At 35.3% G+C, this 24,227-nt stretch overlaps 3 protein-coding genes across 9 annotated transcripts; all 3 read left to right on the plus strand.

Annotated features, from left to right (window-relative positions):
- On the plus strand, positions 2,798-5,899 carry LOC18586333 (probable RNA-binding protein ARP1). 2 transcript variants are annotated; one of them, XM_007009653.2, is made up of 6 exons: positions 2,798-3,200; positions 3,306-3,447; positions 3,624-3,747; positions 3,837-3,879; positions 4,526-4,763; positions 5,499-5,899. In XM_007009653.2, exons 1-6 carry the CDS (start codon positions 3,018-3,020, stop codon positions 5,537-5,539), a joined length of 771 nt encoding a protein of 256 aa, XP_007009715.1. In that variant the 5' UTR covers positions 2,798-3,017; the 3' UTR covers positions 5,540-5,899. The 2 variants fall into 2 exon arrangements, with proteins under 2 accessions (XP_007009715.1, XP_007009716.1); XM_007009654.2 differs by having other exon boundaries at positions 2,799-3,200; positions 5,479-5,899.
- On the plus strand, positions 8,589-15,491 carry LOC18586334. 5 transcript variants are annotated; one of them, XM_018129227.1, is made up of 7 exons: positions 8,589-8,781; positions 9,233-10,064; positions 10,180-10,238; positions 10,318-10,417; positions 10,518-14,417; positions 14,661-14,794; positions 15,082-15,491. In XM_018129227.1, exons 2-6 carry the CDS (start codon positions 9,245-9,247, stop codon positions 14,675-14,677), a joined length of 4,896 nt encoding a protein of 1,631 aa, XP_017984716.1. In that variant the 5' UTR covers positions 8,589-8,781; positions 9,233-9,244; the 3' UTR covers positions 14,678-14,794; positions 15,082-15,491. The 5 variants fall into 5 exon arrangements, with proteins under 5 accessions (XP_017984716.1, XP_017984715.1, XP_017984714.1 ...); XM_018129226.1 differs by having other exon boundaries at positions 8,591-8,781; positions 10,518-14,472; XM_018129225.1 differs by lacking the exon at positions 14,661-14,794 and having other exon boundaries at positions 8,595-8,781; positions 9,201-10,064; positions 10,518-14,472.
- On the plus strand, positions 19,908-23,811 carry LOC18586336. 2 transcript variants are annotated; one of them, XM_018129229.1, is made up of 8 exons: positions 19,908-19,992; positions 20,383-20,494; positions 20,655-20,837; positions 20,916-21,182; positions 21,488-21,612; positions 21,779-21,935; positions 22,021-22,631; positions 22,745-23,811. In XM_018129229.1, exons 2-8 carry the CDS (start codon positions 20,446-20,448, stop codon positions 23,342-23,344), a joined length of 1,992 nt encoding a protein of 663 aa, XP_017984718.1. In that variant the 5' UTR covers positions 19,908-19,992; positions 20,383-20,445; the 3' UTR covers positions 23,345-23,811. The 2 variants fall into 2 exon arrangements, with proteins under 2 accessions (XP_017984718.1, XP_017984717.1); XM_018129228.1 differs by having other exon boundaries at positions 19,913-19,992; positions 20,383-20,547.

The following is a 24,227-nucleotide window of genomic DNA, read 5'->3' on the forward strand; positions in this document are numbered from 1 at the left end:
TATATATATATATATATATATATATATATATATATATATATGTATATATTTCAAATTATCATAATTTGAATTGAAAAAAAAAATCAAATTTAAAATAATTATAAATGTAAACGAATTATTATTATACAAGTATCCGTAAATATTTAATTCGATAACATAAGATACGGATACGTTATATCCGTTTATGGAATGGATTCAAATAAAATTTTTAAAATTCAATACAAATTCAGATAAATTTTGAATATCATCTTTAGAATACTCTAAACTCGAACTCTATTATATATTATATAGTATTTTAAAAATTTATAATTTGTAACTCGAACCATAACTATTTCAACTTGAAAATTATCAAAGCCAAAAATATTCAAAATTGGAAATGATCGAAATACACCTGTTCACCGACTCTAGTATTTAGGAATAGGAAATTTGCTAGCTTATCTAAAATACCAACAAAATTTAAGAGTTAATTAAATAAAAATATATATTTACCAAGAGATAATAATTATTTTTACAATATGATTTAAGTTATTGACGAGTAATAATATTATCTGTTCTTGAACTCACACGTTGTGACAAATATAAAACAAAATGACTTGCAATAATTATTAAATTTTTAAATTTTTTTACATAATCATACGAGGTGATATTAATTTTAATAAATGGATTTGGTTTAAACGTGCATGCAAATTTTGATTAAATTGCGTGCAAAGAGACGCGTTGGCTGACGACAATTTTCTTAGGACTCCACGTTGCGTACGTCAAAATTCAGTTTAACTTTTGTGGGTCCCCTTTAATTTCGTTGTACGGTTTTTAGCTGTCCCACAAGTCTTTCCATCTGTTTTTAGCCCCCTTATCTTCTTCTACGCGTCTGCCTCGGCACGTCGACACACGCTCCTAAGAACTTTTACTATGTAGTGAGATAATTCCACTACTCAAAAATAACGTGTAAATAGTAAAATAATCTATTTATAAATATTTATGATTTTTTATAATTATTAGTGGAATTATCCAGTAATTAATTTAAGAAATTATGATTTATAATTTTGAAGGTGAAGCTTAAATAAAATTAGATTTGGGATTTCTATTGCAAGTTGTAGTATCTCATATTTCTTTTATAATTTTTTTGGATTATTTTTATTAATTTGATGGATGGGTTTTTTTGTATAATCAAGTATAATTTTGAGTGAAAGAAGAATTTAAATCTAATTTTTTTAAGGGATATTGAATCAAATGTTCAAATAATCATCTCATTTTCAGGTAAAATCTATATTTTTAAAATAAGATATTATGACATTTTATATTTTTAGTTGAATAAACACCATATTTAAAGTTGAAGATTGGGTTTTGATGACTTGCAACCAAAAGCAATTTAATTTGTAAAATTATTAACAATTGAGTGTTTTTCTTGTCTAAGGTTGCCTTCTTTTACTTTGTGAGAAATTTCAATATAATTTTAATTCTTTCTTTGTTTTTATCACTTTAAAAATAGTATTATGGTAAAATTTGCAAATCTATGTGGCTGAGGTTGAGTTAATTGTGGGAATAGTTAAAACACATGCAAGATAAAACATAGGCAAAAAAGAACAAAACACTAAAATCTAAATTTTGAAATAAAATATAAAGTATGGCAAGTGATAATTGATATAATTTTTTTACTAGGGTTAAATTTAAATCACTTTTACCATTTGAATTTAGCTCAAAGGATATAGTTACGACGGAATTAGATTAAATTTTTATATTCGAATAATAGTAGAGAAGTAGTAATTTGGTTTATATATGTAAATAAAAAAAAAGACTCAAAATTTATTAGAAGGGCGTTTAAATTATAAATTAGGAAAGTTAAGTAGAAGTTTTGAAGAAGATTGAATTTTCTTAGTTTACAATTTTTAATTTTTTCAAGTAAAGTAAAAATAATGAAAACTAAGCTTTAAGTAATAAGTAATAACTAGCAAAAGAAAGAAAACTAAGAAAAAAAAGTAATATTTTGAGATTTTATAATTAACACTCTTAGTTTGGAATAGGATATAGAGAAATAATATAACGTAATACCTAAAAAAAACTCTTGAACTATTTAAAAAAATTCAAATAAATTTTTATTCATTTATTACGTTCAATCAAACTCTTATATTATTATTTTCGATCACATAATTACCCTAATATTAAACGTTTGATTAATTATTGTTACTTAAAATATCACTTATCATTTTATGTCATGTGATATTAGTGTGATATATCAACATGTTATAGTAGATGAAGACTTAATTATATGATATTTTTCACCCATCACTTTAACGTTACGTGGATATAAATTAATAAGTGATATTTTGACTAATAACAATTAATCAAATCATTAGTCATAAAATTTTATTTGATTAAAAGTATAAACAAAGAGTTTGATTAAATATAATCGAAAAATAAAAAATTATTTAAAATTTTTAAAATATTATACCAAATAATATTGAATCTCAACAAATTAATAGAAGGATCCAAAATAGCAAACCATTCCCTAATGGCGCGTGGACTATTTGCAAGTGACATTTATTACAACTTGTCATACTTTTTAGTTTTTACCTTACAAAGGCGCATAAAAAACAAAAGAAATTAAAAAAAAAAAAAAGAAATCAGATTCTGTTAAATTATCGGAAATTTAAAAAGAAAATAACAAAAAAAATAAACGACAGTAGTGTAAATTGAAGCCACTCAATTAAGAAAAATATGTAATAAGTAAATAAATATATATACATAAATAATTAGTGTAAATATGTGTGATCACGTTGATAACGTACTAAGCCCAATGTCTATCTGTCTTGCCTCTCTGTCTCCTTTGTTTTTCTTCATTTCTTTATTTCCTTCCCACCCTGTCTTCCTCCACCTTATATTCACCTTTTCCTTCCCGATTCCCTTCTTGGGTTCCTCTCCTTTTTTTCCTTTCTATCCAAAACCCTCATATTTTCTGCATCATTTACTAAGTCATTGAAGTTAAAGAAGGAGTAGTGTTCTCTTTTCTCTCTACTGCCATGACTATGAGTACCAATATTGGGCAATTTGGTGACACAACGCTGACCAAAGTCTTCGTTGGAGGGTTAGCTTGGGAGACTCCCAAAGAAGCCATGAGAGAGCACTTTGAGAAGTATGGTGAGATCCTTGAAGCTGTGATTATCTCTGATAAAGTTACTGGCAGATCCAAGGGCTATGGATTTGTAAGCTGTTTCTCACTAAAATGGACTCGGTTACTGGTGATTCCGACGCAGTTTCTTTTTCTTTTTTTTTTGCTAAATTTTGGTTTTCGGGGTGTTTCTTTTTAGGTTACATTTAAGGATCCTGAAGCTGCTAAGAAAGCTTGCGAGGACGCCACCCCAATCATCAACGGCCGCCGAGCCAACTGCAACCTTGCATCTCTCGGTGCTCGCCGCCCGAGGTCCGCCTCCGCAGCTCCTCCGCCACAAGGTCTTTATACATAATATTTGATGCATTAGAATTTGCTATCTTAGAGAAACGAAATTAAAATTTTTAGTAATAAATATATTATAATTAATTGTTTTAAGAAAAAAAAGATGGTGATGGCATTTTTGTGAATATGACCATCATGGGGGGGTCTGATGTTGGGGGTTTTGATCATGAAGGATCTAACGTTGGACCGAGGGCAGCATCAGCTGCACCAGCCAATCCTGTGCAGTGGTATTACCCAGCGGGAACACCAGCGTCGCCGTTTCACCATCAGCACCATCAGGCCGTTCCTTTTTATGGGTAGGGCCATTTGATTCATTGATCTTGTTGTAGGTTTCATGGTACAAAAATAGACTTTGCCTTAATAACTTCTCTCGTCACTTCTTCAGGTACTCTCCCGCCTACATTGCCGCAGATATCAGCTACAACCATGTAAGTGGGTTTTTTCCTCATGCAATTGCAGTCTATGATAGCATCATGTGATCTCACTGTCTATCACTGATTTTTAATTTTTTTTTTAAATTTTACATTACCCAAAGAGTTAAAGTGGTCCCACATTGACAATTAATGAAAACCTTGTATCTTTTCATTTCAAGTGAATCCATCCAAGATCTGATTGTCATGATTCAATCAGTCAAGCCAAATTTCCTGGTCAGTGCCTCAGTGGTCCAAACAACCTTAACAAAATTTGCCAAATTTTGCTTTAATAGTCTCTACATGTCCTCTATTGCCATAATACTATAGATTTTGTCATTTTTTAATTGTATTATTTTCAAACATGTCTTTATTCTTCATATTGCAAATGTCAGTTATCATTGGGACTAGACAAGTGAAACTCACATGTCTATAAATACATTAACTGCATGATATATACAAAAATTAAATCATTTTAATTTTTCAAAACACTAATATCATTATTTCATACCTTAATTTAAATAAAAAAAAGGGTCTTAGATTGTAATTCATGTCTTAGATTGTAATTCATTCTCTTCGAATTGTTCATTAGTTTGATAAAAAGTGCATGAGGTGAGTACTGAATAGAGATTTTTGTGTAATCTGGTGTGTGACGGTGCAACAGAAACTGAGCTACACTGGAGGAACCTACATGAATGGGCCTTTCTCCCAAGTGTACCCCGGGCAGGCTCTTGTAGGTGCAAACACATTGATGCCAATGTACCCATTCTATCACTACCATCAATCACAGACAATGGGGTTACCCGCCCACGTCTTCCCCCCAACAACGGCTGGTCCCATCACCACAGTCCCAGCAGCTGCAATCATGTCAAAACCTGCTGCAGCAATGGCTCCTAACTCAGGTAACATCCATTGATCCATCATGATGGTGACTCACATGGTAACATGCTTGAAAAACTAAGTGCCACGTCTAATGAAATCATTGTGTCACGTGAGTTCCTGATCGAGTTTTCGTGGGTGATTTTGGGGCCCACTTGCCAACTGGCTTTATAAGGAACCCCATGTGATTTGGATACGAGTATTTGGACCAAAATTATTGACCAATCTAACAAATTAGAGCCTTATCTTTACATCATTTTAAGGATAATTTATCAATTATATATATATATATTACTATAAACTTCACATTCATAAATGATTTTTTTTAAATAATTATGATTGAATAATCGTAAAATTGTAGTTGACATGAGTTCAACTTTAAAGGCAATTTTTAACTTATAATCTTTTGTATTATTTGGTTTTTATGAGTTTATTTTTCGTTTTTATCTCCTAAAGCTCATTTTTAAATTATATTACCCTAACTTCTATTTTAAATAACATTAAAAAAAACCCAATTTCAAAAATCGAACCCAACGTATATTAAATAGCTTTAAACATCTTTTTATTTAGGTGTTTTAGCTTTCATTTGGATGATTAGGGAAATAAGATTGTCATGTGTCTTAAATTTGTGGTATGAGTGTTTGTATTTGCTTTATTATTATTATTATTATTATTATTATTATTATTATGATTTTTAGTGATAAAAAAATACTAAAAAAACTGATATTATAAAGACAGTTTGCTTGGCTGTGGAATAGGTACAGTTGGCACAGGTGAAGGCTTTAAGAAGGTTGGGTAAGAGGGAAAACTTTGTTGGCAAATAACAAAGTGGGGGAAGATGGTAGCTGCTCAGAGCAACATTATTATCTGATCTGTCGTAGCTCTTTCTTTCCAATATATATATATATATATATATATTTTTTTCCTTAAGAAAAAAAATTGTTTAATTAAAATATTTATTCTTAGATGTTTGATAAGATTCTTTCATTCTCTTTATCTCTCCCTCTCCCTCTCCCTCTCTCTCTCTCTTTCTCTCTAACGTCTAAGCTTGAGCTGTGAACCATTAGAACAAGAAAAGAATGTAACAGAAGTCATGTATCTTTTAATTACCCATATCTTACGGGTAGGGTTTTTTTATGGCTTTAGTGGATTAAATCTACTTCAATAATCTCCCTCTCTTTCTCTCTCATTAGCATCATTTGTTTTGGGTATAATTCTCATTAGCATGGCCATCTTCCAATTACCATGTTTAAGGCTTTAATAATACAACTAACTTGTCCCTAAGGAGACATTTCCAAAGAAATTTCGGGATCGAATCCATGGTCATAAGTAATCTTAACCTAATTTAAGGTGTTTATTCAATGAACTTCATAATCTTCGAGTAAAGAGAATGTTTAATAAGATTGTTTTAATTTATAAAAACGAACGAAATCAATTTTGTTGAATACATAAGATTTTAAATTATAGAAAAAAAATATCATTCTCTCGTGCTGTAAACTTATAAATCATCGGAATTAGAATTACTTTTTTATCTTTATATATCTAAACTTTTATCATTATTTTCATAATAACACCAAATGCTCAAAACTCCAAAATCACACTTTTTTTTTTCAACTACAACAAAGTCCACTTTCTCATGTGAAAAGTTGAGTTGTTCCTCTTTCAACTACAACCCATTTCCCTATGCTCTCTTGGTTTTATTAAAGCCCATCTCTTTTGTTTTTTTAACGAGGTTGATGGGATGAGATGCAAAGCAATGCAACTCTGCAAGCGTGAGTTGAGAACTTCAATCTCTTCATTCCTTTCTCTAATCAACCCAAGAAATAAAGCTATTAATTTTAACTAGCAAGGCTAACATTGGTTTATGTTATGATCAAATACTTGATGATCAGGTTTATTATTACACACATAAATAGGGATTACTTATTTAGAAAATTAGGCCCAAACTGGCTGAAAGGGTCTTTCGCCCCAGTTATCCAAACTCGATTTTCATGTGGGTTCGAACTTTTGGAGCAAACACTATCTAACGAGAGCTGCACCAGGTTGGATGCTCTGGGCCAGGCCAGGCCGACTCTCGAAGATATTTTTGATTAGATTCTTAGACAACATCACATGGACACATCCACGAAAGAGTATTATAAATCAAAACAAGTGATCAAGTTTTTCACTGGAAATCATCAAGAGCGAGGTGTTATGAGATTTGGCTTTGAATGGACCACATCATTGATGGCCTGTTTGAGTGGTGAGCCATAATTAACGAGACTTGTCAGATCAAATTCTAGTAAACATAATAAAAATCTTTTTAGTTATTGTTAATTAATAAATTGTTTTATTTGTTGGCCCTGTTATAGACTCTCTTTATGATTCATTCCAAGTAATAGTTTCGTGTTCTTTGCACGTAAGGTGGAATATTAGAGCGGTGATAAAAAAATTAAGTCAAAAATATTTTAAGCATGTAAATATAACAAGTATTTCTCGATTTATTATTATTAATTAATTTTATGTTGGATGTCAATCTTAAAAATTTAAAATGGTATTAGAACAGACATTGTCTCTTTTCATTGACTCTTCCATTGATTCATACCACATGATGAATCTCGTAATACTAGTATTACACGTAAAAAGGAGTATTATGGTTATTATAAAACAAATTTCACATGTGGATTATGACAATACGTACAGAGGCGGAGGGAGGGGGGCTAGTAGGAGCCCTCGCCCTCCAAAGTTTTAAAAATTTATAAATTTTTTAAAATTTTATTTTAAATATTTATAATTTTATTTATAATTTTAGTATCTCAAATATTGAATTTTATATTATATATATATATATATATATGTCAAAAGATCTCAGACTTACTAAATACTATTAAGATTTTTCAGACAGAAAAACTGTTTCTTTTCTCCTCCGAACACAACCCAATTTGACTGACCAGTCAAGATGCAGTGGTCTGTTGTTACTTGGTACAAGTTTGGAAAAAGGACAAAATGAGGAGAAACAAAGTTGGAATTAACTATTTTTTTTTCTTTTACAAATGATGAAGGGGTGCTTAATTGAATACCTATAGTTAATTAATTAAATTAAAATTAAAATATAAAAATTTAATTAAATATAATAAAAATATAAAATTATTTAAATTTTTTTGAATAATTCAAAATATGCACTATATTGCAAGTTTTACAGTTAATTGGCACATGCGAATATAAGTGAGATTTTCGAAATTGTGAGGAACAGGTAAGACATTTTAGGTGGTGGGTATTTTGTTTTGTTTTGTTTTATTTTTTTGTAATTGAAAGAGAGAGATTCGAACTCTATTATTTAAATAGAAAATAATACATTAACTAATGAGTCAAATATTTAAGTGCGATATTTTATTTTATTTTTTATATAAAAGTATATATTTTTTGCGATATCTATATTTATGGTAATTTAATAGTTTATCCATAACTTTTAAAATAAAAAAAATATACATTTATGTTAAATTAAATGTAAATTATGGGATGCACTAATTTATTTATACTTATACTGTACTAATTCAACACTCTCATCAGTTTTCTATTAATATTATAATACTGATAAGTTGACATAGCAAAATCTAAGGAAGATATAAAAGAAAAAAATTGTTTAGTACATGAATCTACAATGACTGTCACGAAAATCCCCTGAAAATCCAATGCCAAGATGCCACGTACATGCACAAAAACTGTTTAGTGGAACCCTTAGCCTTAGGAATGCAAAAAACAAAAGAATGGTACTACAGTACTAGGAGTAGTATATATTTTTCTTTTTGCTGGGAGTGATGACCAATCACTGAAAAGTGGAAAGGACAAGAAGCCATTATGTTCGGGCCTTCTTAGTTTCTATTCTATTGTCTTTGGATCTCTCTCAAAGGAATACCCCAACTCTCTTTGGTCTTTTGCCCAAAAACCAACCAAAAAAATTGAAAAAAAGAAAGAAAGAAAGTTACTTTGTTTTTCTTTCTCTCTTTCAAAACCCCAAACCCTCATACCCCTTTTGATATTTCTTGCCAAGATCTAGCAAAGGTAAACGTAAATTCTTTGCCTTTTTATGTTATCTCTATAGTTTATAATGTAAAGATTTCTTCTTTTAATTTCTTTTCCCTTCATGCTTCTTGTGATCTTTCATATGAAGGGTTTTTATTAGTGTTAGGGTAAGGGGTTTTTTGGTTAGGGTTTATCAAATTTTCCACTGTTTTCGTGGAAATTTTCAATTTTTTGATGATTTTGAGAGATACCCAGATTAGTTTTTAAATGGATGAAGCTGAAGAGTAGGGTGGTTTAGTTAGTAATGCTACGGATTCTAGTTGTTGTTAGTGAAACTGTGGTTGAGCCAATGGCTTAAACTCTTTTTTGCTCTTGTGATTTATCCATATAGTTTATGGTATAAAATTCTCTCTTATCAGGTTTTTTTTTTTTGTCTTTTTTAAATTTCAATCTTGGAGCTTTATTTTTGATGATTTTGGAAAATACCCAGATCGGTTGTTGAATGGATGAAGCAAAAGAGAAGGGTGGTTCAGGGAGTATTGTTACGGAATCTTTAGTAACTGTTAGTGAAACTGCGGTTGAGACAATGGCTTGTGAGGGTCAAGTTCAGATTGAGGAAGGAGTGGAAGGAGGTCCTATTAATGGAGATGATATAATGGTGGAGGTTTTGGGTTCTCATGTTTATGTTGATGGTATTTGTACTACTGATGGGGGAGGTGGAGGTGGAGGTGGGGTTGGGGGTGATTCAAATGATGAAGCTGTTTGTGGTCATGATGAGCCAGGTGAAGTTGGTTTGGAGGGTAATTTGACTAGTTTAGATGGTGAAGATGATACAGCTGGTGATTTGGGTTCAAGGAGCGAGGTTTCGTGTGGTGAAACATTGTCAGCAATTGAGAGGGGTAAGGCTCAGAATGAGGTAAATGGAGCTGGGATTGAAGGTTCTAGTGCACCTGATAGTTCTGCAGGGGGAGAAGCTTGTCAGAATGCAGAGCCTTCTAGCAGAATGGATAAAGGTGGGGGAGATGCAAATCAAGCTCGGGAGACACAAAAAGTTGGTGATTTGGATGGCAATGAATTAAATCATGAAAACCAGAGTGCAGTTGTATGTTTGTCAGCTGCTTCTGAAGATTCAAATGTGCAAACTCAAGCTGTCAATGAAGCTCCAATGACTATTGATGGGGAAGATTTAAATACCACAGATGGTGCTCGTGAAACTATATCTGGACGAACAAAGAAAGCTGCTGATGTTGATGCAGACTCCAATTCCTTGGACGTGAAGACACAGGTTACTGTTGAAGATGTTCCCCACTGTGAAGCTAAAGGTATGAAACTTAGTGCTTTTGATCATAATTTGAAATTTCAAGTTGAAGAACGCAATGAAGTTTCAGAGTCTCAGAGTTGGTGGTAGCACTGAAAATCTCTACAATATACATGCAGATTTGGTATCCTCGATTCAGCCAACTGAATTGGTTGTTGAAGGTCAATTGGACGAGAAGGTACTTCCACAATCTGGTTAGGGTGACAGTAAAAAATGAAAAGGTGCTTTGATCCATCCTGACTCATTATTATATGCAGGTTAGTTTGAACATGGAAATTGACAAGCAGGGTACTGATTCTGAGCAATGCCAGATGGAAGTTAATACTTCTCACCAGATCATTAAAAATCATGCTACAGGTGAAGTTGCAAGAGTTGATTATGTATTATATTTTTTTTAATTTGACTCTCTTTGCTGGTTCCAACAATGTTGATTCGGATAGGATTTTGTCTTCCTCAGGAAATGACCTAAGCTTAAAGGCTGGCACAGACATTGACAGGGGAGAGGAAGTTGATTTATGTATGGGGGAAGCAGTGGATGTTGAAAACCAGAATTCTGATGCCAAAATTGTTGGTTCTGATGCAGAGCAAGATGTTAAAGTTCAAGAAGATTCTATTAAAGTTGAGACAGTGGGCATTGGCACTGAAAATCACAAAAATGCATGTGAAGGTTCAGAATTGTTGGGTCACCAAAAAGATGCATTTGTTGGTAGTGATGGAGGTGAAGTATTGAAAGTCAATAACAATGTTTCAAACCAAATATCTACCTCTGTTGCTTCAGATAAGGTATTACATTCCTCGGGAAATGAAGATCAGCTAGCTAAGAGTTCAGTTTCTGAGGATGATTCAAGTGTAGGGCAAGATTTGTATGTTGAAGAACAAGTTACTGGTGCTGAACAAGATGGTTTAGACCAAGTGCAAGAAATGGAAGTTGAAGAACATGATACTGATTCTGAACAGCCAACTAACATTGATGAAAAGACTGTCAAACGGACAGTTCTAAAGTGTGCAAGTGCAGTAAAGGTCCATCAAGCTAAGTACCTGCTGCTGTCAGAGGAAGAAGGTGAGTTTTCTGTGTCTGGTTTAGTCTGGGGTAAGGTGAGGAGCCATCCATGGTGGCCAGGACAAATATTTGATCCATCAGATGCTTCTGAGAAGGCAGTGAAGTATCATAAGAAGGATTGCTTTTTGGTTGCCTACTTTGGGGATCGAACTTTTGCTTGGAATGAAGCATCTCTTTTGAAGCCATTTCGAACTCATTTCTCTCAGATAGAGAAGCAGAGTAATTCGGAGTCATTCCAGAATGCGGTCAATTGTGCTTTGGAAGAAGTCTCTAGACGGGCAGAGCTGGGTTTGGCTTGCTCTTGCATGCCACAGGACGCCTATGACAAGATAAAATTTCAAAAAGTTGAGAATACGGGAGTTCGGCAAGAATCAAGTATAAGAGATGGTGTTGATGTGTCTTTGAGTGCTAGTTCTTTTGAACCTGACAAATTAGTTGACTATATGAAAGCCTTAGCAGAGTCTCCATCTGGTGGGGGTGATCGGCTTGACCTTGTAATTGTTAAAGCCCAATTGTTGGCATTCTATCGTTTAAAAGGTTATCATCAACTGCCAGAATTCCAATTCTGTGGAGGGTTAAGTGAAAATGAAGCAAATACCTCACATTCTGAAGAGAATATGTACTTTGGCGAGGAAATTGAGCATACTACACCTATGGATACAGATGCGGAGCAAATTTCCACTGGCCAGGAGACTTCAATGTCTCAGAGAAGCTCTTACCTTAAACGTAAGCATAATCTGAAGGATGGATTATATCCTAGTAAAAAGGAAAGAAGCTTGTCTGAATTGATGGATGAGACATTTGATTCTCCTGATGTTGAAAATGGGACTGATGGGATAGCTAATAGGCTCCCTTCATCATCATCTGGCAAGAAAAGAAAGGCTGTTGATTCTTTTGACGACTCAGTGGTGCAGGAAGGGAGGAAGACAATTTCCCTTGCCAAAGTGTCTTTAACCACACCCCATTTCCCAAAGCCATCCTTTAAAATTGGTGAATGTATCCGTAGAGCTGCTAGCCAAATGACTGGATCTCCGTTGATTCCAAAGGGTAAGCTTGATGGAGGCAGTGAAAATACTGCTGCAGATGGGTATGATGTTCCCTTTGATAATTCTGAAGATGCCCAGCGAAAGAGGATGAATGTTACAGCTGAATACTCATCACTAGACGAGTTGCTATCACAACTTCACTTGGCAGCATGTGATCCGATGAAAAGTTACAGTTCTTTTAATATTTTTATTAGCTTCTTTTCTGATTTCAGAGATTCATTGGTTGTGGATCAGCTTCCTGGGGACAAAGCAGGTGGCAAAAGGAAGAAGTCACCCAATTCTATCATTGGGTTTCCAGAAACTTTTGAGTTTGAGGACATGAATGACACTTATTGGACTGACAGAATAGTCCAAAATGGTTCTGAAGAGCACCCATTACACGGAAATGGAAGGGGACAATATCAAATTGTGCCTGTTGAATTAGAGAAACCACTTCAAAAAGGCCGTAAGTCACGGAAACGATATTCTGATGTCAATCACGATCTGACAGCAGAAAAACCCCCTGGCTATGTTGATGAGAGGGCCCCGGCAGAACTTGTTATGAACTTCTCTGAGATTAATTCTGTTCCTTCAGAAACAAAGCTAAATAAGATGTTCAAGCACTTTGGACCATTAAAGGAATCTGAGACAGAAGTTGATCGTGAAACCAGCCGTGCCAGAGTTGTTTTTAGAAGATCATCTGATGCGGAAGTTGCCTACAATAGTGCAGGAAAGTTCAACATCTTTGGGTCAGTGGCTGTAAATTATCAACTCAACTACACTATATCTGAATCATTCAAAGCTTCATTGTATGCTCCGACCCTAGCTGAGGAGACTCCACTCATGGCTTCAACCCTAGGTGGGGACCATGGACTTGTTGCCTCATCACTGAGTGAAACTTCACTCATTGCCCCAAGCCTAGGCGAGGAAGCTTCTTTCATGGTTTCAACCCTTGGTGAGGACACTTTATCCATTGCTACTACTTTCCATGAGGAATCTTCGATGATAGCCTCATCCTTAGGTGACGACACTTTGGCCATTTCCACAACTTTAGGTGATGGAGCTTCAATCATTGCCACAACCATGTATGAGGAAACATTGCCCATTGCCTCTACCACAGGTGAGGGAACTATGGGTGTTGCTACAACTATTGGTGACCAATCTTTTATGGTTGCCACAACTGTAGGTGAACAATTTTCAACAGTTGTTACAACTATTAGTGAGCAAACCTCAGCAGTTGCCACAACCATGGGTGAGGAAGATTCATTTATAACCACAACCTTGAGCAAAGAAACTTCAACCATCACCACAACTTTGGGTGGGGAAACCTCAATGGTTAATGTAAGTCTAGATGAGGAAACTTCAAGCATGGCTACCTTAGGTGAAGAAACTCTTAGCATTCCCGCAAGCTTGGGTGAAGAAACTCCTAGCATTCCCACAAGCTTGGATGAAGAAACGCCTAGCGTTCCCACAACCTTGGGTGAAGAAACTCCTAGCATTCCCACAACCTTGGGTGAAGAAATTCTTACCATTCCCTCAACCTTGGGCGAAGAAACTCCTATCTATCCTGTGACCTTGGCAGAAGAAACCCCTACCATTACCATAACCTTGGGCCAAGAAACTCCTGACTTACACACAACATTGGGTGCAGAAACTCCAGTCATTCCTTCAACCTTGGACAAAGAAACTCCTGTCATTCCTCCAACCTTGGGTGAAGAAACTCCTGCCATTCCTCCAACCTTGAGCGATGAAATTTCGACCATCACTGTAACCCTGGGTCAGGAAACTCAGACCATTCCTACAATTGTCGCTGAGGAAACTACAACCGTTCTTGCAACCTTGGTTGAGGAAACTACAACTATTCCTACAACCTTGCATGAAGAAACTCTAGCTGTTCCCACAACCTTGGCTGAGAGAACTCCAACTATTCCCACAACCTTGGGTGAGGAAACTGCGACTATTCCCACCACCTTGGGCAAGGAAACTGAAAGTATTCCCAAAACCTTGGGTGAGGAAACTTCAACTAATTCCACAACCTTGGGTGAGGAAACTTCTACTATTCCAACAACCTTGGCTGAGGAAATTCCAACTAATCCGACAACCGTGACTGAGGAAACTTCGACTATTCCCACAACCTTGGGCGAGGAAACTGTGGCTATTCCCACAACGTTGGGTTTGGAAGCTTCGACTGTTCTTACAACTACAGGTGAGGAACCATCAACTGTTTCCACAACTATGGGAATGGAGACTTTGCCCCCTGCTGTGGCTGAAGGTGAGGAATCTGCCACTTAATATCGTCACTGTCAAAAGTTACCTGGAAATTTCAGGTATTGCCTTGCGGTCCTATCTGCATGAAAGTTTTTATCTTGATGTTGTTCAAATTATGATAATTGCTCTCTTCTGGCTTTGCACAATCGAACCAGTTATGAAAGACCATCTAAGAGTGTGGTTCAAGTGATTCTTTTAATTTCTTGCACTTAAATCATTTGATTACTATGGTTTTGGGTGTTTTCAGGGGGAGAAGAGGTGTAAAGATAATGAAATTACTAGATCTATATATGCCACCACTAAGTGGAAATGGTAGTAATAGGAGCAGCTGCTATTCTACATTTTGAGAGGCTGAAGTGAATAGATCTCTGAGCTAATTGGGTTGGTATATTTTATTTTTACCTATGAGGTGGGGATTGGTGGTTTTATATTCGATGTTCATATTGAATCCATCTTGTTTTGTTAGAGCACGGAGCTACATGCCTGCATCATGGGATTACACCAAATATAGTTAATTCAGTGTTTTAGTGGTTTGAAGTCGGATAAATAAACTATGAATAGTGCATAATGACTGGTGTTTTCTAGCATATTCTGCTCTTTTATTTATCTGCATCAGTTTCTTCTACTGTTTTAATTTTATTCTTATTCTTTTGATGCAATTGTTTTAGGCGCGAACACATCCTGAAGTTCTGATGTTGGTATGGTGCTGGTAGGGTTGATTCAACTTGCCACTGAAGACGGCAATAAGACAGACAGCTCCATTGGTGCAACTTGAATCTTCAGCTCGGATTCTTTCTTTCTTAAATTATGCTATAAGCTGCATGGTGTTTATCCACATGCTCCGGCTAGTGTAATATAGTAGCATTTTAGATGACCTTTTCATGGATGCTATCCCTGAGGACTAGGAGAATTGCATTGTAGAATCAAGCTGCCTATCTGTTTTTTATGCCTCCTTATCATGCATGTATTGAAATTGCTGCCCCAGCTTATGCTTTGGTTCCTCATCTGAGTTTTTCCAGGCATGAGAATTTATATCTTTGATGAATAGAGCATGAGGCTTATATTCCACTCTTTGCTAGAACAGGCTTTATGGACAACTCGTTGAGAGAACTTCTTCTGTTTATCAATGAAAGCCCATAACCCAATAACTCAAATAAAAGCAGAGCAAGTAACATGCATTATTAATTATATGAAATTAGAATAAGGCCCGTGGGATGCAACGGATGTGTAAATTTTAATAAACAATTGTGATAGATGTAAGTTCTTTGTTAAAATAATTAAAACTTGTCTAATAGCAATTTTAATGTGCTGTATAGAACTAAAAAATCAATTAAAGATTGATTTGGTGCAGGAATGTATCATTCATGCAGTACTTTGTTATGGAAATATGGCGAATTGCAAATGTGAAGGAGAAAAAGATAGGTTCTCAACAAACAGGAAACCAAATCTCCAAGTGTATCAAGCCTTGTTGTACTGTCCAGCTTGAAGGAGAAAAAACACGTCAAGAATTCACATTATCTGGGACCATTACAAGCTCTCTTGCCACAAGTTTCATGGCCTGGACTGGTTCATCCTTTGAGTGGAGTAGTGGATATGGCTTGAAAACTGATGGTCTGGGATCTTGTTCAAAGGAAGACGTTGGACCTGACAGCCAGGGACATGCCAACCAAATTGTGAAGTCATCTCTGAATCAGACTGAAGATCCTAGTGGACACTCTTTGGAAAATCAGCTGCATTCAGATGACAAAGAAAATTTATTTAGTTTTCAGAATGAAGTCGATGGTCTAAGTAAGCAGATTGAAGCCATTGATTTGAGAGGGGATTTAGTTATAGAATTTTAAGCGGCAGATCATTTAGTATTCAGTCTGACACAGTAATTCTATCACCAAAAGTTTAATGGACTAAGAGTGTTTTCAATACTCTCTCTCATCCACAGCAAGCAGGAAAGTCCTACAACAGAGAACAAGTAAAAGAAAAAAACAATCAGAAATTGGTATGATGCAGACAAGGGCTTTGATACTGAGTGGTAGCAGCAAACTTAGGAGTGTTAGTCCCCGTTTGCTAATCTGCCAAACTTCCTCTGATTCCCTTTCCCTCCATCTAAAGTAAATATGAGGGAAGAATTGTAGCTGCCAAAATATTGCTCTTTGAGATTAGGTGACATCCATGTGTCTGGACCTATGACGTTGGGACTGAAAGGAATGACACCTGTTAAAATTCTGATAAACTTAAGAGGTTATTTAGTGCTAAAAAACAAAAAGAGGAAGGTAATCACTCACAGTTTCATTCATAAGGATAACAGCTTTTATAACCTTACAAAAGATAATATTAAAAAATAAACTGATAAAATTAAAAATAAATAAATAGCACAACTTGGGATTGTCACACCACTAAATTTGTGGGTTGTCCTTTACATTTGCTTTTACTGTCAAAATATGGCTAATATGAGAAACCAAATAACCACCAAATAAAAGAAAATAAATAACCACAAAGTAAAAGACATGTAATTAGCGCACAGCACTACTTTGCCAAATTGAAAACTAACTTTTCACATTAAAGAGTATTGCAAGCGGAGCCTAACTCCAACAGCACATCAAAAGTTAAATACTGTAAAGCGACAGAAGGAAGAAATGAGCCAGGGTTCTTGAACAATTTTGACAGGGGGAAACAACCATGGACTTTCAGCATTCCACACAATTTGGGGGGCTATGGCATTTGAGAACTAAAGATACCTCTTTCACAGGCATACACCCTGTTGGGATGGAGCAATCGATAGAACCAAATGTAGTTCCAAAAGCCTTAATACCCTTTTTGACTAACCATGCACATACATGTCCTTACAGGGATTGGAAAAACTGTAAACATTTGTATAAACTAAAACAAAGCAACAGCTAGCTAGATGGCATGAAAGGCTAGAGTTTTAGCTACCTTCTACCCATAGCAACAAGACTCTCCTCGTATGTGTGAACCTGAAGAGGATCCCAAGCTTTCCTGGTTTTAGTCCTGATATATCTAACTGGTATCAAGGTCACAAAGGAATACCTTACCATTTTTCCAAAACCTAAACATCCTTTTAAGTCCTGCAAGAGGTCAAATTTTATAAAAGTTTGGTCCAGTTCCCTTCATTGTCTAACGCCCAAATGTTACTTCTATCCATCACATCAGAATGGTGGACACTGTATGACTTGAAAAACTTCATTGCCATTTTTCTTGACAGCAAGTTGTTGAATCCAGTCACAGACCATTTACATGTATGCTGTACTGTTGGTTTGTTTTTCCTTTTTATTCCAGTCTTTTATGTCTGTATATTTGCCACTGTGGCTATTAACATGCAATGTTCATTTTGTAGATAAATCGATTTTCCCTGCAATTACTAAGTGAAATGAACATACTTTGGCCAACTATCGGCCCCTTTCCTGATAATAAAGTACTCTGGGCACATGAATGGTATCAGCAGGGGTCTTGGTCTTGCCAAAGCAGTGATCCTTTTGTGGCATAGAGCTAGCACCGACCTTGAAGCGGCTCTAGAGGGCTGCGATACAGATAGGTGGTTCTGCTTCAAAACCTTCCTTCATAAAAGCCATAAAACCGAGGTGTGGCAATGTCAGCCCACTCCTTTGGTTGCGTCAAGAAAAATGGCAGGGATTTGCTGTTAGAGAACATCATCTGCGTAGGCAAGCAAGGGAAAAAAGTGATATCCTGCAATGTAGGAAAAGAGCAGGGCCAAAAGTGCAAATTCATTCTTTGAAAACCATGAATTCTGCTAGTAGGAGAGTATTGCAATTATACTCTTGCTAGTTTATCACCGGTTCAGTTGGTTTAATCAAGACTTTGACATTTTCACAGTTTTCACAGTTGGTTTAATCAAAACAGTTATAGAAGATCATCTCTTGCACTTAAATCATTTGATTACTATGGTTTTGGGTGTTTACAGGGGGAGAAGAGGTGTAAGATAATGAAATTACTAAATCTATATATGCCACCATTAAGTGCCAATGGTAGTAATAGAAGCAGCTGCTATTTTTCATTTTGAGAGCCAGAAGTGAATAGATCTCTGGGCTAGTTGGGTTGGTATATCTTGTTTTTACCTTATTTGAATGATTTAGCTATGAGGTGGGAATTGGTGGTTTTATATTAGATGTTCATATTGAATCCATGTCGTTTTGTTGGAGATGCCTGCATCATGGGATTACACCAAATATAGTTAATTCAGTGTTTTAGTGGTGTGAAGTAGATAAATAAACTATGAACAGTGCATAATGACTGGTGTTTTGCTAACATATTCTGCTCTTTTATTTATCTGCATCAGTTTCTCCTACTGTTCTTATCTTGTTCTTATTCTTTTGATGCAATTGTTTTAGGCAAGAACACATCCTGAAGTTCTGATGTCGGTATGGTGCTGGTAGGGTTGATTCAACTTGCCACTGAAGAAGGCAACCAGACAGACAGCTCCATTGGTGCAACTTGAATCTTCAGCTCGGATTCTTTCTTTCTTAAATTATGCTATAAGCTGCATGTTGTTTATCCACATGCTCCAGCTAGTGTAATATAATAGCATTTTAGACGATGACCTTTCCATGGATGCTATCCTTGAGGACTAGGAGAATTGCATTGTAGAATCAAGCTGCCTATCTGTTTTCTATGCCTCTGTATCATGCATGAATTGAAATTGCAGCCCCAGCTTATGCTCTGGTTCCTCATCTGAGTTTTTCCAGGCATGAGAAATTTGTATCTTTGATTAGTAGAGCATGAGAGGCTTATATTCCACTCTGTGCTAGAACAGGTCTTATGGACTACTCTTTGAGAAAACTTTTTCTGCTTATCAATGAAAGCCCATAACCCAATAACCCAAATAAAAGCAGAGTAACATGTATTGATAATTACATAATTCTATAATTCTATACTAATTTTATATAATTTTGTAAGTGAATTGATGCCATGACTTAACATGCATTAACTTAATTAGCAAACATATAAAAATTAAAATAAATAAAAATAATAATATAGTATTAATAATTTACCTTTCCTATTAATAAATATTTATATCTCATATTTGAATTAATTTAAAAACCTATCACTTTCTTTCTTTTTTCCTAATTCTAAGGATGTAATGAGTACAACAAAATTTGGCTTTCTTTATTTTGGAGAAAACTATTCAATAAATAATATTTAATTGGAATTGTATATGTGTCAAGTTTTCATTTGTTTTTGATGAAATAACTTCCTAGATCAGGTCAGCTTATTATAATTCCCAATTTAAGACAAAAGTTAGAATCTTCTTATCCTAAATCATGCACAAAACATCTGCTACAATTATGCCACCTAATAATTAATTAATTAGTAATAATTACAATTTGATCAGTTAAAATCTTTTCATTTCCTAAATTTTTTAAAAGTTCTTCACTTTTCCCTCTCTTTCTCTCTCTCTCTCTCTCTCTCTCTCTTCTCTGTTTCTTCTTTCTCTTTTATTGTCTTTATATACCTCCAAGACCTAGAAGGAAAAAAAGAAATTAAAAGGAGAAATCTTGAAGAAGGAATGTCATCTAAAAGAAGTGTTTTGCGGGAATTTCAACTCCCTGGTACGTTATTTCTTTTGGTTTTGGTTATTTTTTTTGTTTGGATGTTGAGAAAAACAGAGGAAAGATAATAAACACTTCCTTGAATTCTTTGTGATTCTTATTTTTTTTCTTGTTTTGAATTCTTGGGTTTTATTATCTATCAGTAAATAATAAATTTTTAGGAAAGAATAAATTGACGATCTTCAAATTAGTCAATTCCATTACAGAAAAAGAATCATTTTGTTTTTTTTTTAATGATAGTAGGATTGAATTATTTTGCAATAGTTTATTTTTAAGTCCTTAAAGTTGGAGTGATATCAGGATTCAATCTGATTGATCATTCCCTTTCTTTTATTATATATATATATATATATTAGAAATGGATTTGTTGATGAACTACTAATTTATCAGAGGCTTCAAGGAACAGAAAGAAGGTTGATATTGATGGATTTAGGCTAATTGAGGCAGCAAAAGATGCACCGTGGAAAAGGGAAGAAGAAAAGCCTGACCAATTCGAGTCTAAGTATGATTTGCGCAAGAGTTTGGCTTGGGATAGTGCCTTTTTCACAAGTCCAGGTTTTGTTTTAGGACTGAAAAAAAAAATTCCAAGTGCTTTTATATCATTATTGAGGGTTTTCAAGTCATTCATGATTCATTGAATTGCAAGTTGTTCATATGCTCAGGAGTTTTGGATCCTGAAGAGTTGTTTGAGACATTGAATTTTCATGATGGAGACAATGGAGATTCTCAATCCGAGCTCAAGGAAGCAAATGATTTACCTTCTGAGTCCTTGGCGGCAAGTAGAATTGGTGAGTGTGTTGTCCGAAGAAGTTTTGCTTGGGATAGTGCCTTTTTTACTAATGCAGGTATGCTTCTTCACAAGTCTTTTAGCTATTTTGCCTTATATGTTTTTCTAGTTGATACTCAATTCTTTTCATGCTTAGGGGTATTGGATTCGGAAGAGTTGTCTATGGTTAACAAAGGATATAAGAAGTCCGAAACACAAAATCATATACTTCCTGGAATTGAAGAAGAATTTTGGAAGTCTGCTGACTCAAACTGTACAATAGATAGTGATTACTCCTTGGCAAGTCTTGAGTTTGATCTTTTTGATGATATGAGAGCATCCATGCACAAATCAATCAAAGCATACAATTTGGTAAATTCAAGTTGCAACCTCCAAAGCCAAAGAGGCAGACAAAATCCCCATTGTAAGTGTCTGCTGCTTTGATCATATCTTTACTGGGAACTTCACGGATGCAATCATTCATGTCAAGTTTGCATGTTGATGCATTTTAGGCTTCTAGGTTTGATTGTAAAGTTGTGTTTTTCTTCGTGCATGTAACTTGCATACTAGAGGCTTAGTTAGGATTACCAAGGAAAAAAGTCATCCCACTAGTTTAATAATAATAACTAGATGTATGTTGTCTAATCATCTCGTGCATTTGTGGATGATATGTATTTGGTTCTTGGGTTTTTTCCCCGTATACTTATTAGTGCTGCTGCTTCTTTGCAGCTTCAAAAAGGCTGGATACTACAAAATTTCAGATTAAACCCTTGCCAGCTTTCAGAAGGCAAACTGTTAGCATGCATGGAGTGGCAAAGATAGCAAACGAAGCTACCAATCCCCCACGAGCAAAGGTATGTTTAGTTGAGTGTAGTGAAATTGTGACAATGATACATAAGCTGTGCCAGGCCTTTACAGTGATTGCTGCATCTTCCTTCATTGTCAATGCAAAGCCGAGTTGTTATGAACAAGACTTTTAGATATGACTGACTTGATATTATTACTTGCTGGACCAAAAAGCATGCTACTCAATGTGGAGAACAGAATACTTCATCTTCTCTTAAGCCGTCGAAGACATTCAGCCAGGCCAACCCTCTAACAGCTGCTGCAACCAAAAGAGCATCTTTGGGTGCAAACCACTTGAAAATGGAAAAAAAAATCAGAAAAGCTGCATCTGGTAAACATTGCCATAAATTTTTATTTTCTCGCTCAGTTTTCCTTTAAGATAAAGTTTATTCAGAATTCTTGTTTGACTTTTGCAGGACAAATTATGTCAAAGAAACCTTGTTTTGGTGACTCATGTAGTGTTATTCCCAGTTTAACACTATCTCCAGAACCAGCTTCTTCACTTTTGCGCATTGCCTCCAGAGATTTTGGACGATCTGAGTGCACTCAGTCTACTCCAATTGCTAAATCTCCAAATTCGCTGAGAAGAAAGAATGATTTGGCTGCTTGTGATTCAAGCTCTAGGACTCCTTGTAGATCCTTAACTAGAAGCAAAAACAAACTGTTGGATTCTACTCATCCTACTCATTTACCATCCACACTGAACTCTTTCACTTCACTTTCTAGCTCTGTTGGTTGCTGGTCTGCTGAATCATCAACTTCTGGGAATTATGTATCTAGCAATTCTTCAACAAGCGTGGATATTGCTTTCAGAAGAGGGGTTTCTGCTGCTTCTCAAGGATCACATACCAAGAATCGATCTTGTGATCGACCCTTTGTTCGAAATGAAAGGAAAAAAACAAGGTTGGCATATCAAGATGTTAATGGAGTCTCAAAGGGAAGTAGTCCTTTACCTCCAGCTGTTTCAAGAGAAATAAAACCTTCTGGCCTTCGAATGCCATCGCCAAAGATTGGATTTTTTGATGTGGTTAGTTACTTTATGTTCGTTGTCTTATCTATTTGCTTTATTCCATTGGTAGGTCAGTATCACTGAGTTTTACCTCACATTCTTCCTGTTGAATGACATCTTTCTGTTAACAGGAAAATTTTAGTGCATTAACCCCAAATGGAGGTCTAAAGTTTCATTCTGGTATGCAAAGTACTTCTAAAACTAGAAGTGGCCTGCATCATCCTAATGGCAATTCAAATAGAGGCAGAGTTGGTAAATTTCAGCCACCAAGAACATCAACAAGGACTAGCAATATGAATGAGAGAAAGATGGGTTCTCAACAAATTGGAGACCAAACCTCCAAGGGTATCAAGCCTTGTTGTTCTGTCCAGCTTGAAGGAGAAAAAGCATGTCAAGAATTTACATTATCTGGGACCATGACAAGCTCTTTTGCCACAAGTTTCATGGCCGGGACTGATTCATCCTGTGAGTGCAGTAGTGGAAATGGCTTGAAAACTGATGGTCTGGGATCTTATTCAAAAGAAATCACTGGACCTGACAGCCAGGGACATGCCAACCAAATTGTGAAGTCATCTCCGAATCAGAATGAAGCTGCTAGTGGACACCCTTTGGAAAATCAGCTGCATTCAGATGACAAAGAAAATTTATTTAGTTTTGAGAATGAAGTCGATGTTCTAAGTAAGCAGATTGAAGCCATTGATTTCAGAGGGGATTTAGTTATAGAATTTTAAGCGGCAGATCATTTAGTATACAGCCTGACACAGTAATTCCATCACCAAAAGTTTAATGGAGTAAGAGGTTTTCAATAGTCTCTCTCTCTCTCATATTCATCCAAAGCAAGCAGGAAAGTCCTACAACAGAGGAACAAGCTGCCATTAGAAAGCAGTGAGACCAATAAGAGTCAGTTGATTAGAATGAAGCAAAAAACAAACAGAAAACAAGTAAAAAGGAAAAAAAAATCAGAATTTGGTATGATGCAGACCAAGGTTTTGATACTGAGTGGTAGCAACAAACTTAGGAGTGTTATTCCCCCCTTGCCAATCTGACAAACTTCCTCTGATTCCTTTCGCGTCATATAAAGTAAATATGAGGGAAGAATTGTGGCTCCCAAAATCTTGCTCTTTGAGATTATTGATAAAGATTAACTTCAGTGTAAATTTCAGTTTAAAAAGCTAAATGATTTTATCATTATTTTTGTCACGTGGACGTCTATGTGTCTGACCTATGAACAACAGAAGGAAGAAATGAGCAAGGGTTCTTGAACAACCTTGACAGTAGGAAACAACCATGCAATTTCAGCACTCTACACAATTTGGAGGGCTATGACATTTGAGAACTAAAGATACCTCTTTCATAGGCATACACCCTGTTGGGATTGAAAGAACAAAAAGTAGTTTCAAAAGCCTTAATGCCCTTTTTGACTAACCATGCACAAACATGTCCTTACAAGGATTGGAGAAACTGTAAACATTTGTATAAAACTAAAACAAAGCAACAGCTAGCTAGATGGCATGAAAGGCTAGAGTTTTAGTTACTCTCTACCCATAGCAACAAGACTCTCCTCGTATGTGTGAACCTGAAAAGGACCCCAAGCTTTCCTGGTTTTAGTCCTGA

Source organism: Theobroma cacao, chromosome 10, assembly GCF_000208745.1.
Source record: "Theobroma cacao cultivar B97-61/B2 chromosome 10, Criollo_cocoa_genome_V2, whole genome shotgun sequence".
Lineage (NCBI taxonomy): Eukaryota > Viridiplantae > Streptophyta > Magnoliopsida > Malvales > Malvaceae > Theobroma > Theobroma cacao.

Coding starts and splice junctions, on each gene's coding strand:
- LOC18586333 (XM_007009653.2), top strand. CDS start 3,018: ATGACTATGAGTACCAATATTGGGCAATTTGGTGACACAACGCTGACC. Junction 3,448..3,623: donor CGCAGCTCCTCCGCCACAAG/GTCTTTATACAT, acceptor TTGATCATGAAG/GATCTAACGTTGGACCGAGG. Junction 4,764..5,498: donor AGCAATGGCTCCTAACTCAG/GTAACATCCATT, acceptor GCTGTGGAATAG/GTACAGTTGGCACAGGTGAA.
- LOC18586334 (XM_018129226.1), top strand. CDS start 9,245: ATGGATGAAGCAAAAGAGAAGGGTGGTTCAGGGAGTATTGTTACGGAA. Junction 10,065..10,179: donor TCCCCACTGTGAAGCTAAAG/GTATGAAACTTA, acceptor ATATACATGCAG/ATTTGGTATCCTCGATTCAG. Junction 10,239..10,317: donor AAGGTCAATTGGACGAGAAG/GTACTTCCACAA, acceptor TATTATATGCAG/GTTAGTTTGAACATGGAAAT.
- LOC18586336 (XM_018129228.1), top strand. CDS start 19,950: ATGTCATCTAAAAGAAGTGTTTTGCGGGAATTTCAACTCCCTG. Junction 20,548..20,654: donor TGCCTTTTTCACAAGTCCAG/GTTTTGTTTTAG, acceptor TCATATGCTCAG/GAGTTTTGGATCCTGAAGAG. Junction 20,838..20,915: donor TGCCTTTTTTACTAATGCAG/GTATGCTTCTTC, acceptor TTTCATGCTTAG/GGGTATTGGATTCGGAAGAG.